The 14,143-nt window shown below is 41.7% G+C and overlaps 1 protein-coding gene across 8 annotated transcripts; it reads left to right on the top strand.

Annotated features, from left to right (window-relative positions):
- The first annotated feature begins 552 nt into the window (after positions 1 to 552).
- Positions 553 to 13,225, top strand: LOC122786753 (myc box-dependent-interacting protein 1). 8 transcript variants are annotated; one of them, XM_044053231.1, is made up of 20 exons: positions 553 to 888; positions 2,002 to 2,082; positions 2,177 to 2,231; positions 2,550 to 2,644; positions 3,057 to 3,152; positions 3,406 to 3,516; positions 3,635 to 3,727; positions 4,498 to 4,583; positions 4,713 to 4,788; positions 4,983 to 5,038; positions 5,656 to 5,700; positions 6,694 to 6,763; positions 7,242 to 7,364; positions 7,556 to 7,639; positions 8,842 to 8,862; positions 11,111 to 11,500; positions 11,996 to 12,052; positions 12,140 to 12,298; positions 12,393 to 12,494; positions 12,599 to 13,225. In XM_044053231.1, exons 1-20 carry the CDS (start codon positions 802 to 804, stop codon positions 12,698 to 12,700), a joined length of 1,989 nt encoding a protein of 662 aa, XP_043909166.1. In that variant the 5' UTR covers positions 553 to 801; the 3' UTR covers positions 12,701 to 13,225. The 8 variants fall into 8 exon arrangements, with proteins under 8 accessions (XP_043909166.1, XP_043909158.1, XP_043909174.1 ...); XM_044053223.1 differs by having other exon boundaries at positions 11,993 to 12,052; XM_044053239.1 differs by lacking the exon at positions 5,656 to 5,700 and having other exon boundaries at positions 11,993 to 12,052.
- The last annotated feature ends 918 nt before the right edge of the window (positions 13,226 to 14,143 follow it).

Raw genomic sequence — 14,143 nt, 5'->3', positions numbered from 1 at the left:
TAATACTCATAATGCTGGGTTAAGGTTATTTAAATGCTTTTACGTCTTAATTGTCGTTTACTTTCACTGTTTTATTTCACAACTTACCACAGAAACAACAAGACGAATATAGTATTTCGTATCCACCTCATCTCATCATATATCATATATGTGTAATAACCCAGCCCCCACTGCAGACAATATTAACATTAACATGTTTAATATTTAATGCAGTGGTGTCTGTAGCAACTGCTTCTGTTGTTTGTGCTGATTACAGACACGCATAGGATTGTGTTTCGGTGTTACATAACCATGTGTGAGTTGGAGCGCATGCCTGGAGGTTCACGTCCATAATTGTTTGTGGTTTGCCCCGAGTTTTTTTTTGGTCAGTCGTGGATTGGAAAAAAGGCAGTAATCTAATCAATTAATTCAATTTTGACCTCACGAAGGACATATCGTTCTTGTAATCTGAGGTTTTATGTTGCTTTAAAATACATTTCAGAGATCATCGTGTCCCCACATGATAGAGCAGCATCTGTGCCTTTAAGAGCATCCCTCTCATCAGCATCCTCCTCCTCTTCTGTCACGGACGCGCACACATCGGCTCAATATTAGTGAAATAGAGCTTAGCCTTCTGCGCTCTCACACACACTCATAATATAGCTAGTCTCACATTATTACATTCTATCGCCGTCATTCACTCCACTAGACATTAATGCATTTGCTTCAACCGTCGCCGTAGCGGTCCATCCGATCGTTATAGTGTTTGTTTTTATTATTATTTTCTTCCTGCATCATCCAAAGACTGATCAACGCTTCAAGATGGCTGAGTTGAATTTGGGGAAGGGGCTGACTGCAGGGAAAGTGGCCAGTAACGTGCAGAAAAAACTAACCCGAGCTCAGGAGAAGGTAAGAGCTCAGCTTCATTTATTCACACACTTAAATGCCAGCGTGGGAAATCGTGTTTCAGGGCCCACATGAAGGGCTGATGCAAAGCAAAGCAGTGGTCGGTGCTGCATCCTCCAGCAAAGGCGCAGTGTCGCATCACGTCGTTTGTTGTAATAAGAGCAGATCAGAGCGGTGGATGCCGTGTTTGGGGACGGGGACCCGGGGGGGGGTGATTCACGTGCACGCTTCCTTCACTCAATGTCAAGCAGCGGACACGTTCATGATGAAGTAAAAATACACAGGCCACTGTAAAGGCCTCGACTCTTTTATTTTACCCCCAAAGCCTGATGTGTCTCTGGCTAAAGCTGCTAATGAGAGTTTTCACACACGGATACATTAGAATGCAGCCCACTCCCGTGCATTTTTATTATATTATATATGGGTTTTTTTTTTTAATAATAAATACAAAACCTCCTTGCTACAATATGTAAAGGCTTATGCGTTCACGCACCTGCGGGTTGTGCGCTGAATAAATGTCAGGGGGCGCTACTTGTCCATCAAAAATCCTGTTGGGCTGAAGGAAAACAGATCGTGTTTCCTGTGAAGTCAATATGTGCTGGGAATGTACAAAATAATGTATGGCTTATATTTTATTTTTCGCACTGTGTGGTTTTAGGTTGAGGGTTCGAATTGGGGTCAAGATAAGGATTGGGATTAAGTTTATATGGTTAAGGGAGTGAGGGCTTATGGAATGCATTGTGTCTATGGGTGTCCCCACAATCATAGAGATACAAGTGTGTTTGTGTTGTACTGGCAATTTATCTTCCTATCAATGGAATATATTCAAAATGTTATATTATGAGAAAGACAGAGAGAGAGAGATCAAAATAAACATATCTTTTTTTTCTGGTGTGTTCATTCATTCATTCATTCATTCATCTTCTACCGTTTTATCCTGCACATGAGGCTGCTGCTGCCAGTCCTCGCTGACATAGGGTGAAAAGCAGGGTCAGGTCGCCCGTGACATGTCGTGTATTAAACTGAAAACTGAGCACAGTCATTTTTGCAATAATGTGTTGCTACTCATGTCATTGTCACTTACGTCTAACGTGCTGCTGGGTGTTTGGCGGACAGGTTCTCCAGAAGCTGGGAAAAGCCGACGAGACCAAAGATACTGCCTTCGAGGAAGGAGTTATCAACTTCAACAAACAATATGTGAGTACAGTCCAGTGACAGAGACGTGTTTTAAAAGCGTCGTCTCCAGCCATACTTGCCACTTATAGCCTCGTGCTCTATGTTTCACCCACAGACTGAAGGCAGCAAACTGCAGAGGGACCTTAGGGTGTACTTGGAGGCAGTGAAAGGTGAAACAATCTGCATCTACAAACACAATAATGGATACCTCATATACCGATTATCACCTTGGTGTTTATTCTTTAGCTATTTTGCCCGCTTGCTTTTATCGTATTTTTCCTTTAATTCAATTTTAAAGTCTAATGTTTTCCTTGGATAATTTGCCTGCTTGTTTTTATTGTTTTTAAATCACACAGTTTCTATTGTCTTTTAATTACAATGTCATGTTGAAATTCCAACGTCTCTGGAATGGGTTTTCTGCCTCTGTAAAGCACTTTGAATTGCCTTGTGTACAAATGTAAAAGTCCAGTGTGTTTGCTTTTTCTCAGCGATGCATGAGTCCTCCAAGAACCTGCAGGAATGTCTGGGTGACATGTACGAGCCAGAGTGGTACGGCAAGAACGAAGTGGATTCCGTACTGGAGGTCAGACACACTTTTAAAAACGGGGTTGAAGAGACAGAGTTTTTGTCTGTGTGTAAGCGTGTGTAAGAGGGGATGATTAACAGGTCAGTGTGTGCGTTGTGTGTGTCGGCGCGTATGGCGCCTAGATTAGCTCACGAATCACGAATTAGCTCTTTTGAAGAATGGGCTTAAAGTTTTAAAAGTTGGCTTTGGCTGGTGAGAAAAGCCAAGTAATTATCCTCCGGCTTGTTTGTTTTCGAAATTGGTTTTGGATTAATGGTTCTTGTCTGACAGTACTGTTAAAGGGGTTTCTGTTTATTCTTAATGTAGCCACAAGACCATTAGCCAAAACATAGCAATCGAGCAACTGGAAATAACGCCAGGTAAGAGATGGAGACACTTTATAGCTCTCTTTTGTTAATCCACGCTGCAGGACTGTGATGTGCTTTGGACGGATTACCACCAGAAGTTGGTCGATCATGCTCTCATTTCCATGGATACTTACCTGGGCCAGTTCCCTGATATTAAGGTAAGCTGTGTGGCCATATCAACATAGAACTTCACCTGAAGTAGCAGCAGCAGCAGCAGCAGCAGCAGCAAAGTGTTTTTACTATATCTTTGTGTACAACATATGTTATGAATGTCCAATCCAAAAAAGATGATTGGATGAATGCAGATTATGTTTTAGACTTGACAAACGTAATCACAGCCTAGAAAGACACTGTATATAGAGGTATAATAACACTTTCTTCATATTTACTCTCTTGCTTTCTACTTTCCAGGCACGCATTGCGAAGAGGGACAGGAAACTGGTTGATTTCGACAGTGCCAGGCACAACTACGCTGCCACACACAAGGCCAAGAAAAAAGACGGGGGCATTAAAATTACGAAGGTAAATTAAAATGAGCCGTCGTTTTAATACCCGGCATCAGCACACTTCTATGCTATCATTAATTCAACAGATGATATTTTGTTAATTTGATCAACAATTCCAAATCTGTCTCTTCAAGCCGTCGTCTTTGTTGGAGAGGGCCGCTCCAGGTTGGGCTCAGGGGATCCTGTCCGCACACAGCGTCGCCCAGAGCAGTCTGTCCAGGAGCCAGGTACACAATCAAACTGGTCGTAGGACCGGGGCCACACGGGGCTGCGTGAGGCAGCACATTTGCACATGTGCTTTTCATTAAAGGCACACATGAGCAGATTAGAGCAAGCACACTGCTCACATGAGATCCACATAGACAGTAAAGATGACCTTTCATCAGTTTCAATGTCGTTATCCGTCAAATATGCACTCTAGCGTCTCAGTTCCCTAAATCCATAACATTTTCTTCTACACGGCTTTTATTGTGAAACATTTGCAGGACTAGCAGACGCATGGCTTCATACTATAGCATGTTTTGCATGTAGTTGAGTATATAGAAAGTTTATTAGTTACATTACATAATGTAAAACATAACAGTAGCCTGCCTCAATGAACAACTTACTATGAAAAACTGATGAAGCCTGTCCAGTTTTTTTTTTCTGCTATTCTAACTCGTCTAGATAGATGAATGGTGGTTCCTTTCTTGGCTCCATTTTTACGAATTGAAAATGACAATCACAAAGCAATGGTGGCCACTGGATGTGCTTGAGTCGAGTTGCCAGTGTTGCATTACACGACACAAAGACTGGATGAACCTTTATAGTCAGTCACATTATGAATTGAGTCAAATATGTTTCCATGTAGAGACATGAAGTATAAATCAAGTTAAAGGTTCGGGGGGGTAGACAAATAGAAGTTGTTAGCCAGATAATGATTGTGGCTCAGTCTGATGCCTTCTGAAGTCATGCAGAAGGCCGTGTGTGTGTGTGTGTGTGTGTGTGTGTGTTTCAGGCTGAGGAGGAGTTGGAGAGAGCCCAGAAGGTGTTTGAGGAAATTAATATTGACTTGCAAGAAGAGCTGCCATCTCTCTGGAACAGGTGTGTATCTGATTTTCCCCTTGATGGATAGACGGCGTAATTTCATTTCACTTACATTTACCCTCACAGGATACCGAACGAAGTCAAGCTAATAATACTGCGGTCAATGTTGTCTCTTTTTGTCTCTAGTCGTGTTGGGTTTTACGTCAGCACCTTCCAGAGTTTGGCCGGTTTCGAGGAGAAGTTTCACAAAGAAATGAGCCGGGTGAGACGCCCCCACAGACTTCGTGTGGTGCTGTATTTAGATAAAGACCAGACAAAACAAACTGACAGACAAACAATATCAGATAACACTTGATGGAAATTGTTTACAATGCCAGGCTGACTGTATTAGTAGGGGCTTGTTGCCCTGGAGCGTGGCTGGTGAAACCTAACACCCGCTCTTTGCCTTCCCCGCAGTTGGATCAGGATTTGTATGATGTTCTAGAGAAGCTGGAGCAAACAGACCCAACCAGGTTAGTGAGCAAATGTTCATCACTTAAACACACTCATACCAAGACTGTCTATCGCAGAGTGCCCTTTGATGCATTGTGTACATCCTGGAAATCATTTTAGAGTGCTGCTCGTTAATTAATCCCTTTGGCAGGAGTACATGCTAGATGTCTATGCCTTATCTTACTCCTCAACAGTAAATCATCTTTCCTGAGCTGTTTGCACATGTCCAGGTCTCCTGAGAGACATAACTCAACATGCTATATTCATTTATGAGTCTGCATCAGAAGATGGAATAGCAGTAATTTCCAGTGAACACATTTATTTTCCCAGTTTTTCCTGTGTGTTTTCTCTTTATAGCTTAGAGGTAAACAAACAAAACCGGCAATATTCTTTTGGTACAAAAGACACATATTTTTCTTCTACTTTCAACTTGAATATTCAGTGGCATCTGAAGTAGTAGTGGAGGTCTGGTACTAGAAGAAGAACTAGCGGAGGAGAAATGTGGGAAACAACATAGATTATCAAATTTAAAATTAAATGAAAAGCTTGATCTCTGTATATGGTAAATATGAGACACATGAACAGACACACAAAATGACATGCATTAACCTGGAGTCACCCCTGAACCCCCTTGCAGAAAGACAGGTAACCGCGGCGCCTCAACGTCAGGAGCAAATAGGAGGTAACCTGCAGCAACTGTGGTAACCGTAGTGACACAACTGTCTGTCTCCAACTGTCTTTACGTCAGTCAGTCGGTCAGTCGGTAGTTTGGGGAGGTTTCTAGTGACCTCAGATGTGCAAGTGAATTCACGGATCCATGTTTTCTGTCTGATCAGAGTTTTGTGTTCGCAGAGCTGCAGATATGCGAGAGCTGAACGAAACTGTCTTTAATGCTGCACCGAGGCGAGGCTGCTTCATAACGATGTAGCCGAAATCTATAGGCTCATCACATCTCGTCACTCCTCAAATAAGAAATTAAAACCCCTCATACCCACAAATGCAAGAAGTGTCTTCTGAGTCTCATCAGATTTTCTCATAAATCGGTGTGTAACACAACAGTGCGCTGTGTCAATGTTTTAATTCAATTGCGGGGTAATTCACTTTTACGACCTGTACGAACACATCAATTTTATGATGCCTGGGGTTCTTGGACCGCAGTGTATTTTGTCCAATTAGCTTGATTAGTAATACAGTCTTAATGTAGTTCCTTTCGCTTTGAGACGCATGTCGTTTAAAGCCACCAGTGTGCATGACCGTCTCATGCAGCAGTAAGTGGCAGCTAATGTTCAAGCTCTTTACATATCTGCAAATCTGTGGCTGCTTTGTCAGCTTCAGGACGTGTCCTGTGTAACAGCGAATGCCTCATATCACTGCTCATTTGTGAGGATTTACAGGAGGCACAAACTAAGCCTGTTTGCATGGAATGGGAGGGAGGGAGGGAGGGCGGGATGACAATGGGGCGGATGGCGAGTTAACCTTTTCGTGCATGACCGCACTTGCAATGACAACTCGAACCCTTGTCGAGCATGCCGTGTAACTCCTCTCCTGTCATGTGTTTTTAGCTTTTAGCTGCTCTCCTGTTTCTCGTCTCATTTGTTACGCACATTGTTACTTTCCCTGTAATCTGCCTTTGTTCTTGTTTTGCCCTCCCTCTCTCACTCTCTCATTCACTCAGTGAGAAAGAACCATCTAACCACACTCTCAGGCCAGGAGGACCTCCCCCTATCCCCAAATCTCCATCCAAGGTAGATTCATGCACACACACTGGTTTCATACTGAATTCTGTCTCTGTAACGAATGGTGTTTTTAAAAGGATTAAAGTCGGTGAACAAAACAAGGAGCCAAATTTGACTCCAGTGAGCATTTTCTAACTGTTAAAGTATTCCTGGTGAATGATCCGGAAAAACATGTGGATTCTTGAATAGTGTTCTTCCAGGAATATGGAGAAAACTCCAAATAGCACACACATAAGTAGTACAATAGAATCACATGGCGTGACGCTGAGCATGCACATGCCAGCAAGTGTATAAAAGATGGTTCAATCGGAGCCTTAACATCTGCCTTAATCATCCTTATTTTCTCCACAACTATGAAACTGACTGTGAAAAACACTTTAAAGCAACTTAAAATGAAGAAACACAAATTAAGATTCCGAGCACTGAAATCCTGTTCACGTCTTGCCTGCGGAACAACTTGATGACTGTGTTTCTTTCTGTGTTCTAGCTTAAGCCAGCAGTGCCTCCTCCACCAAAGGTGACCCCATCTAAAGAGATGAAAACAGAGAACATCATCAACTTGTTTGATGCTGCAGCCGCTCCTGATATCAGTGTCACCTCCCCCACAGAGGTTAGTGACACACTGTGGACTAGCCCTTTAACGAGATCCTCCTCCGTGCGGGTCAGAACCATTCCATTATCCTTCACACTAGTTCACACATTCTATTCTATTCTATTCTATACTATTGTTTATTTCTACTTCCTGGTGCCCTCCACATCACCCAGTTAGACAATGAGTCCTCCTATTCCTGTTGTTGCCAGTTTGACAGTCCTGCAGTGAGCAGCCTACTGGACATGGACCTGGACTCTTTCAGTGCAGCAACCAAAGCCTCCGTGGTCTCACAGGTGGATGAGTTATGGCATGAACATAGTCGGAGAGACACTTCCCAGCAAGAAATGCCAAGCTTCACAAGAGATTTTTCCATTCTATTCAGATACTATTGAAGTATGATGATGTATGTCCAGGTTAAACAGCATTAAAAAGAGTTTAAGACCTAAAACAAAGTTTTAGTATTAGTTGCCAGTAGTTTGATTTTGAAATACAGTGAAACAAACTCAATTATTCTGGATACAAAATGAAATCACTTGGTAAGTTTGGCATTGTCTCAGGAGTTGCTCGTTCTGCTTCTTTTCTAATTTTTCGAGCAAAAGGTGGATGGCAGCATGATGATCTGCACAGAGCAGCCTCTAGTGACCACTTCCTCCTGCTTCAGCAGTTATCCACAGATCACTCATGGCATGAACTGATAACCAATATTCCTGCTGTGCTCTGACTTTTTCCTCCTATGCTCTGCAGAAAATAATTTGAACACGCTGGAATGAGTTGAGCGGCAACCCTAATCCTTACTTACATTGAAGGAGAGATAAATGAGACACTTATTTCAGCTGTTTGACTTATGTCTGGTCGGCTGCTATTAACCCTCAGTGTAGTATCATCCACAGAAGAATGAAATGTAGACTATTGTACACTTAAATGTAGCTGGGAGACCCTGACCTTAATATGACACACTTTAATGCTCTTGTTAAAGTTAAAGTTTACACCAGTTTCCTTTGAGCTGCAGCTATTGTGCACACAGACTTTCAAGAAGCAGACATGATGCCTTGGAAAGTAGCAATCAGTTATGTTATATTGAGTGATGGTGAGAACAAATTGTATTCATGTTATATTATGGTATACTAAAGTGTGAGAGTCACAAAACATAAAGGTTAGGTGGTTGTAATAACTCAATATTGAGTTTTTTGTTTTCTTTGCGATGCACATTTAAAGGAACATAGTGAGTGACTTATTTCATGTTGGTAGGAATGACACTGATTTTGAATGAGATTAGCTTTTTTATAATAAATATTCCACAGACTATATCTTCAAGAGGTAGGGATTGGCAGCTGGACTGAATCTATACTACTTTTTTTTATTTAGTTGCACTTCTTACTTCAGATCTCCTGCTTAACACGCATGGGACCTGCACTGGAAATGTGAATGCGAGTAAATACTTTGTTCAGTCATTTGTTCTGGTCCTTTCATCCTCTTGCTTTTCTGTTTCCCACAGCCAGCGAACTGGGACTCATGGGTGAGCTTTTCATCCTCATCTTGAACAAAACGTTTACACGTGTAATGATACAAATAAATACTTACCATTATGATCATCATCTTTATCAGCATATTATTATTTGTGTGCGTAGTTACCACCAGTTCATTTGTCATTGTTTGCTTTTACTACTTTATGTGTGTGGCCGTCAACACGACACCCTACTGCTACACACATACCGAAGCTCCTATGTATCCATTATACTATATATCATTGTTGTGGATCAACTATATTTTTCCATGAATGAGCCATTTTCATTTCATAAATCTGTCCCAAATCTGTTTGTGTCTTGTCCTTGTGTCTGCAGTGCTTGATGTGATGACACTAAACACTGAAGATGGATTGTTGTACAACACAAATAGAACTTGGGATTTTAAGTCAATTCAGTTTCAAATGGACATATCACACAATTACTTTTATCAACAAAATGGTCAATATTGACTAATAGTAAGAGGGAATGATCATAGGATACCACATCTATGCAAAATCTACATTGATATTCAAAGATGTGTACAATTTGGAACTGAATTGGTCGATTTCCTTCCGTTGGCCCTTGTGTCCCTGTGTGTGCACATGCCGCGGTAACATCGTCCATGTGACACGCAGGGTACCAAAGTTGAGTGAAGTTGCTCATGACTGAAGTGGGTTGTGACACCAAAGAGTTAGCGGGCAACTTCACAAAACCGTTTCTTGCAGCTTGGCATTTTTGTGCCTTTAAGTGACCTTTTTTTGTGTTGACTGTAAGAGGGATGTGTCTCTCAACGATCGTACCTTTCTAGCTGCGTAAGAGCTTGAGGCAAAGCCGCGGTGGCTCTGAAAGGGACGACGCGTCTGCTCTTATAAGCATCCCTTCCTCTTTCTCCATTCGAACATAGCCGTGGGAATATAAACCATGCTTGCTAACCACACACAGAAGATCCAACATCTATCTTCTGATGGGAAAAGGCTGATTATTTTTTTTCTTTCTTGCCTTCTACTACCACCTTTCCTTCCTTCTTGATTTCCCTTTTTATTTAAACCTCTCTGTGAGGGTTTAACCTTCTCCACCAATCCTTATGATGATGATGATGATGATGATGATGAGGGTGGTGGTGATGATGATGAGGAACCGCTGACACCTGCTACAGACCTCCTCTCATCAATTACCATGGCATCTTTCATGGTCTCCTGTTCCTCATGTCTACAAATCCTTTTCCGTTCTTCTGTATTGCAACTGATATCTTTCTAAATCTAAATAATGCTTGACGCCAACTCCTCAAATCCTCATTCATGTTCAAACTCATTAAAAGGCCATTCTAATGGATTTTTTTTAATAGCTTTTAGCCCTTTTGTTACTTAGGCATCTTTCACGTCCTTGTTTAAATATCTGTAAAACAGGCACAGCAATGAAATTAGTCAATCATACAAACTGGAAAGTAGTCTTGTGGTTGCAAAATGAACTTCCATTGTGAAGCCTTGAGATTGCCATTATTTATCATCTGTTTTCCTCTAAATGGGAACTTAATTTACAAAATCAACACCATGTTCTACTGGAGAAGACCTGACACTAGCGTTTGAGACCATTAACTCCTCGGGAAAATGTTTTCTGACATTATAAATCAATTTTCCATTAGCTTTCCATTCATATTGACTTGTTTTTACTGGAAGGCTGAACTTGTTTTCATGTACAGCCTGTTAGTGAAATGCTAATGTTACGCAATTATGTTTAGTGCACTAACATAATGTTTACCACGTTCAATGGTGTCTTGGTTTAACGTGTTGCTAATGCTAACGTTTGCCAAGTAGCACAAACTACAGTTAAGGCTCATGGGAATTTCATTTTGTGACCTGATAATGATAATTCCCTTTGCTATGGCAACTTAATGTAATCATACAACATTAATATGAGATAATTATGCAAAAAACAAACTGTAAACCACTCGTGGTAAAATAATCAGAGATCAACAGAGTGAACAGCATATCACGAACACAAGTTTTATTTAATGGGCTAAAGCATTCAAAAATCCCTTGTATGGTCCTTTAATGTTGGAACTACTTACCCATCATTCTGATAGTATTCCTATAAAACTGTGCCCTTTTTAATGTCCATATCAAATAGCTCTCCCTTTACTTTGAGTCATCCCAATAAAATTCTCTGACGTTTTTAATTCTAACAAATCCATGTAAGACCAATACGATTAAATATCTCTTATGACCTTTGATTCCCTAAATCCTGACCCTTGCCCCTCAGTCTGAGGACAGGAATATCGAGGAAAAGGAAACCCAGAAGCACTATGACCCTGTGGCTGCTGCTGCAGAGGCCTGGGGGGATGAAAGCTCACAGCCTGTCCGCTATGACCCCATAGCAGTGGCCTCAGAGGGCTGGGGGGATGATGGAACCCTACCTGTTCGCGATGACCCTGTGACTGAGGCTCAGGAAGAATGGGGGGATGATGGGAGCCAGCCGGTTCATTATGACCCTGTGGCTGAAGCCCAGGAGGACTGGGGTGATGATGAGAGTCAGCCAGTCACAGAGGTGCCAGCCACCACAGATCAAACACCTCCAGCTGAATCTCCAGGTGACACCGTTGAGGAAGAAGCTGCCCCAGCTGCTGCCACGTTGGATAATGAAGAGGGTCAGGTAACCAAGAGAGAGAGAGAGAAATGGAGAGATGCATCTGGACGAAAATGATGGATGCATCGCCTCTTGAGAAGGAGTTTTGAGCATGGGAAAGGAAACAGGTGATAGAGAGAGAAACTGTGAATGGAAGGGTGGAGAGATGGCGGAACCTTGGGATGGAAAGAGTTAGGATGCATCTAGGATGCATCAACTGTGGCCCAGGGGGCAAAAAGGATATTAATTGATGAGGGAAAGAAAAGAATAGCTGCATCTGCTTCTCAGTGCACATAGTTAATCACTGCTAATTGCAGTATCATAATAGTCTGTGCAAAAGCTTTATATTTATGACAGCTGTGCAGTAGAATCTAATTATGCTGTCTGTTCAACATGTATGCATGCTGTTTGTCTGTCCGGTCTCTGTCCTACCATTTTACCACTGCATTATTTGGGACCAAAAATGTGTCTCATTCTCTAACCCCTTTGTTGTTACTGCTCTAATGTCTCTTTGTTTAGCAGGGTGAGTCTGAAGCAGCTGCTGAGGCAGCAACTGCAGAAGAAACGGCGGTAGAAGAGGTAAGGGCCAGAGCTACTGCAAAACCTCACTCAGTTTATGGTTGAGGATTTTACACACGGTACAAGTCATGGTTGTCGACTGTCTAGACACCTACAGTAGCAGCAGAATCACCAGAAGCAGCTCCAGAAGCAGCTCCAGAACCTGCAGAACCTGCAGAACCTGCACAGCCTGCAAAGCCTGCCGAGCCTGCCGAGCTTGCAGTACCTGCAGTACCTGCGGAAATGCCGCCCGGCTTCTTGTTCAAGGTGAATATACTGGACAAAACATAAAAAAACAACAACAATGCAAACATTTACATCCAGTTGATCATGTGTGTATGGGGATAATTCATGATTATAGGTTGAAGTGATGCATGATTACGCTGCCAACGACACAGACGAACTGGAGATGAAGGTTGGAGATGTCGTGCTAGTACTCACCTTTGACAATCCTGATGAGCAGGTACACACACACCCACACACACACACACACACACACACAGGTACGCTCTGTGATGTCACAGTGACGTGCTGAAACTGGGTCGATGTCTGTGTGTCTGTATTCAGGATGACGGCTGGCTGATGGGAATAAAGCAGGACGAGTGGCAGCAGAAGAAAGAGGGTGCCGCGAAAGGAGTATTTCCTGAAAACTTCACCCAGAGGCTGTGAATGCGAAGGATAAAACACCATCCCAGCTTCTTTCTCTGTGTCTCCCTTCCTCTTACCTCTATCCTTCATATCCCCTCTCTTGCCCTGATACTGTATCTTTACCAGGACTTTGGCCATAGAAGCAGAGCTGTCACAGCCCTTGCTGAAATCATGCATTTCTAAGGTCTGCTACACTGTGCTAAAAGCAGATCTTGACATTTCTGTGGATTTTTTTGCCAACATTTTTGAATTACAAACGTGTATGTCGTGTTACTGGTGCCAGCTGCTGTGTTGCTCCTCACGACCAGAGGTTCGATACAGGGATGGGGTACCTTTGCAATGGCTACTGCTGTAATTTCATGAATGTTTAATGTGTATTCATGTTTCTTCATGAACTCCCCAAGGCATTGTCCACCACTATAGCAGAGAAAATGTCTTTTGAGGGTTGTTTTTGCTCATCTGATATTGAGCGGTTGCAGACAGTGAGCAATTATCATAAGACAATGCCAAGTGTAGCAACATATCCCTTTTACACTTACACACACACATATATATATATATATATATATATATATATATATATATATATATATATATATATATATATATATATATATATATACATATATACATATATATATACATATATACATATATATGTATATATGTATATACAATCTGTTTCACGAAGTTCAAGAGGAAGTACTAAATACAGGCACGCACGGAGTCGTCTCCACTATGTTTAGAAATCCCTAGCTGCCAACTTAATCTCAGTTAAAAAGAACTTTGCGCACACAAGCTGCCAAAGTCTAATCAACTCAATGCACATAATTAGTCCCGATGTTCTCGCACCAGAGATCACACTCCTGGCACAATGCCTTTTTGACACATCCAGCCAATCCTTTACCCCAAATTGAATTATCGACTTGTGAATCATGAGCCCTTGGTTGTTACTTGTTAGTTTAGAGTTTTTGGTGGTTCAAGTAGAGTAAAGCTGTTGTTAGAATCCTCATAAATACCAGTACAGTTAACTGGTCATCAAACACCAGTCTAGTTATGGTGACTGCACAACGTCAGTATGAAAATGAGAGTCAAATTCAAACCCTATAGAACCTAAAAAAAAATTTAAAAAAAAAATGACTGTTGATGTTTGTTTTCAACAGTCATCTTTTCACACGGGTTTCCAAATATGCATTATAGTCACTATTGAGACGCATGGGAAGCTGCTACTAGTTGTGCAATAGTCAGGCAGACACATTATTTACAGTTACAGCCTAATATTAATCAATATATAACTGAGCCAGCCTCATTGGTTTAAAAAAAAAAAATGTGCCGAACACATTTCCTTCTGTTTGCATCGAGACTACTTAGCTCCAATGCAGATGACTCCAAATATGCACCAGAGCAACTTCATTTATTTTTGTATGCTGCAGAGCAATGATTACATATAAACTAATGTAACTA

This window comes from Solea senegalensis, linkage group LG2, assembly GCF_019176455.1.
Source record: "Solea senegalensis isolate Sse05_10M linkage group LG2, IFAPA_SoseM_1, whole genome shotgun sequence".
Lineage (NCBI taxonomy): Eukaryota > Metazoa > Chordata > Actinopteri > Pleuronectiformes > Soleidae > Solea > Solea senegalensis.
Note: the sequence above shows the minus strand (reverse complement) of the source record. Positions and strands in the feature narration are given on the sequence as shown.

Bases quoted from the DNA above. Each gene is read 5' to 3' on its own strand.
- LOC122786753 (XM_044053223.1), top strand. From the start codon at position 802: ATGGCTGAGTTGAATTTGGGGAAGGGGCTGACTGCAGGGAAAGTGGCC. The intron at 12,053-12,139 runs GTAAGGGCCAGA...TCGACTGTCTAG, and splicing joins AAGAAACGGCGGTAGAAGAG to ACACCTACAGTAGCAGCAGA. The intron at 12,299-12,392 runs GTGAATATACTG...TCATGATTATAG, and splicing joins CGCCCGGCTTCTTGTTCAAG to GTTGAAGTGATGCATGATTA.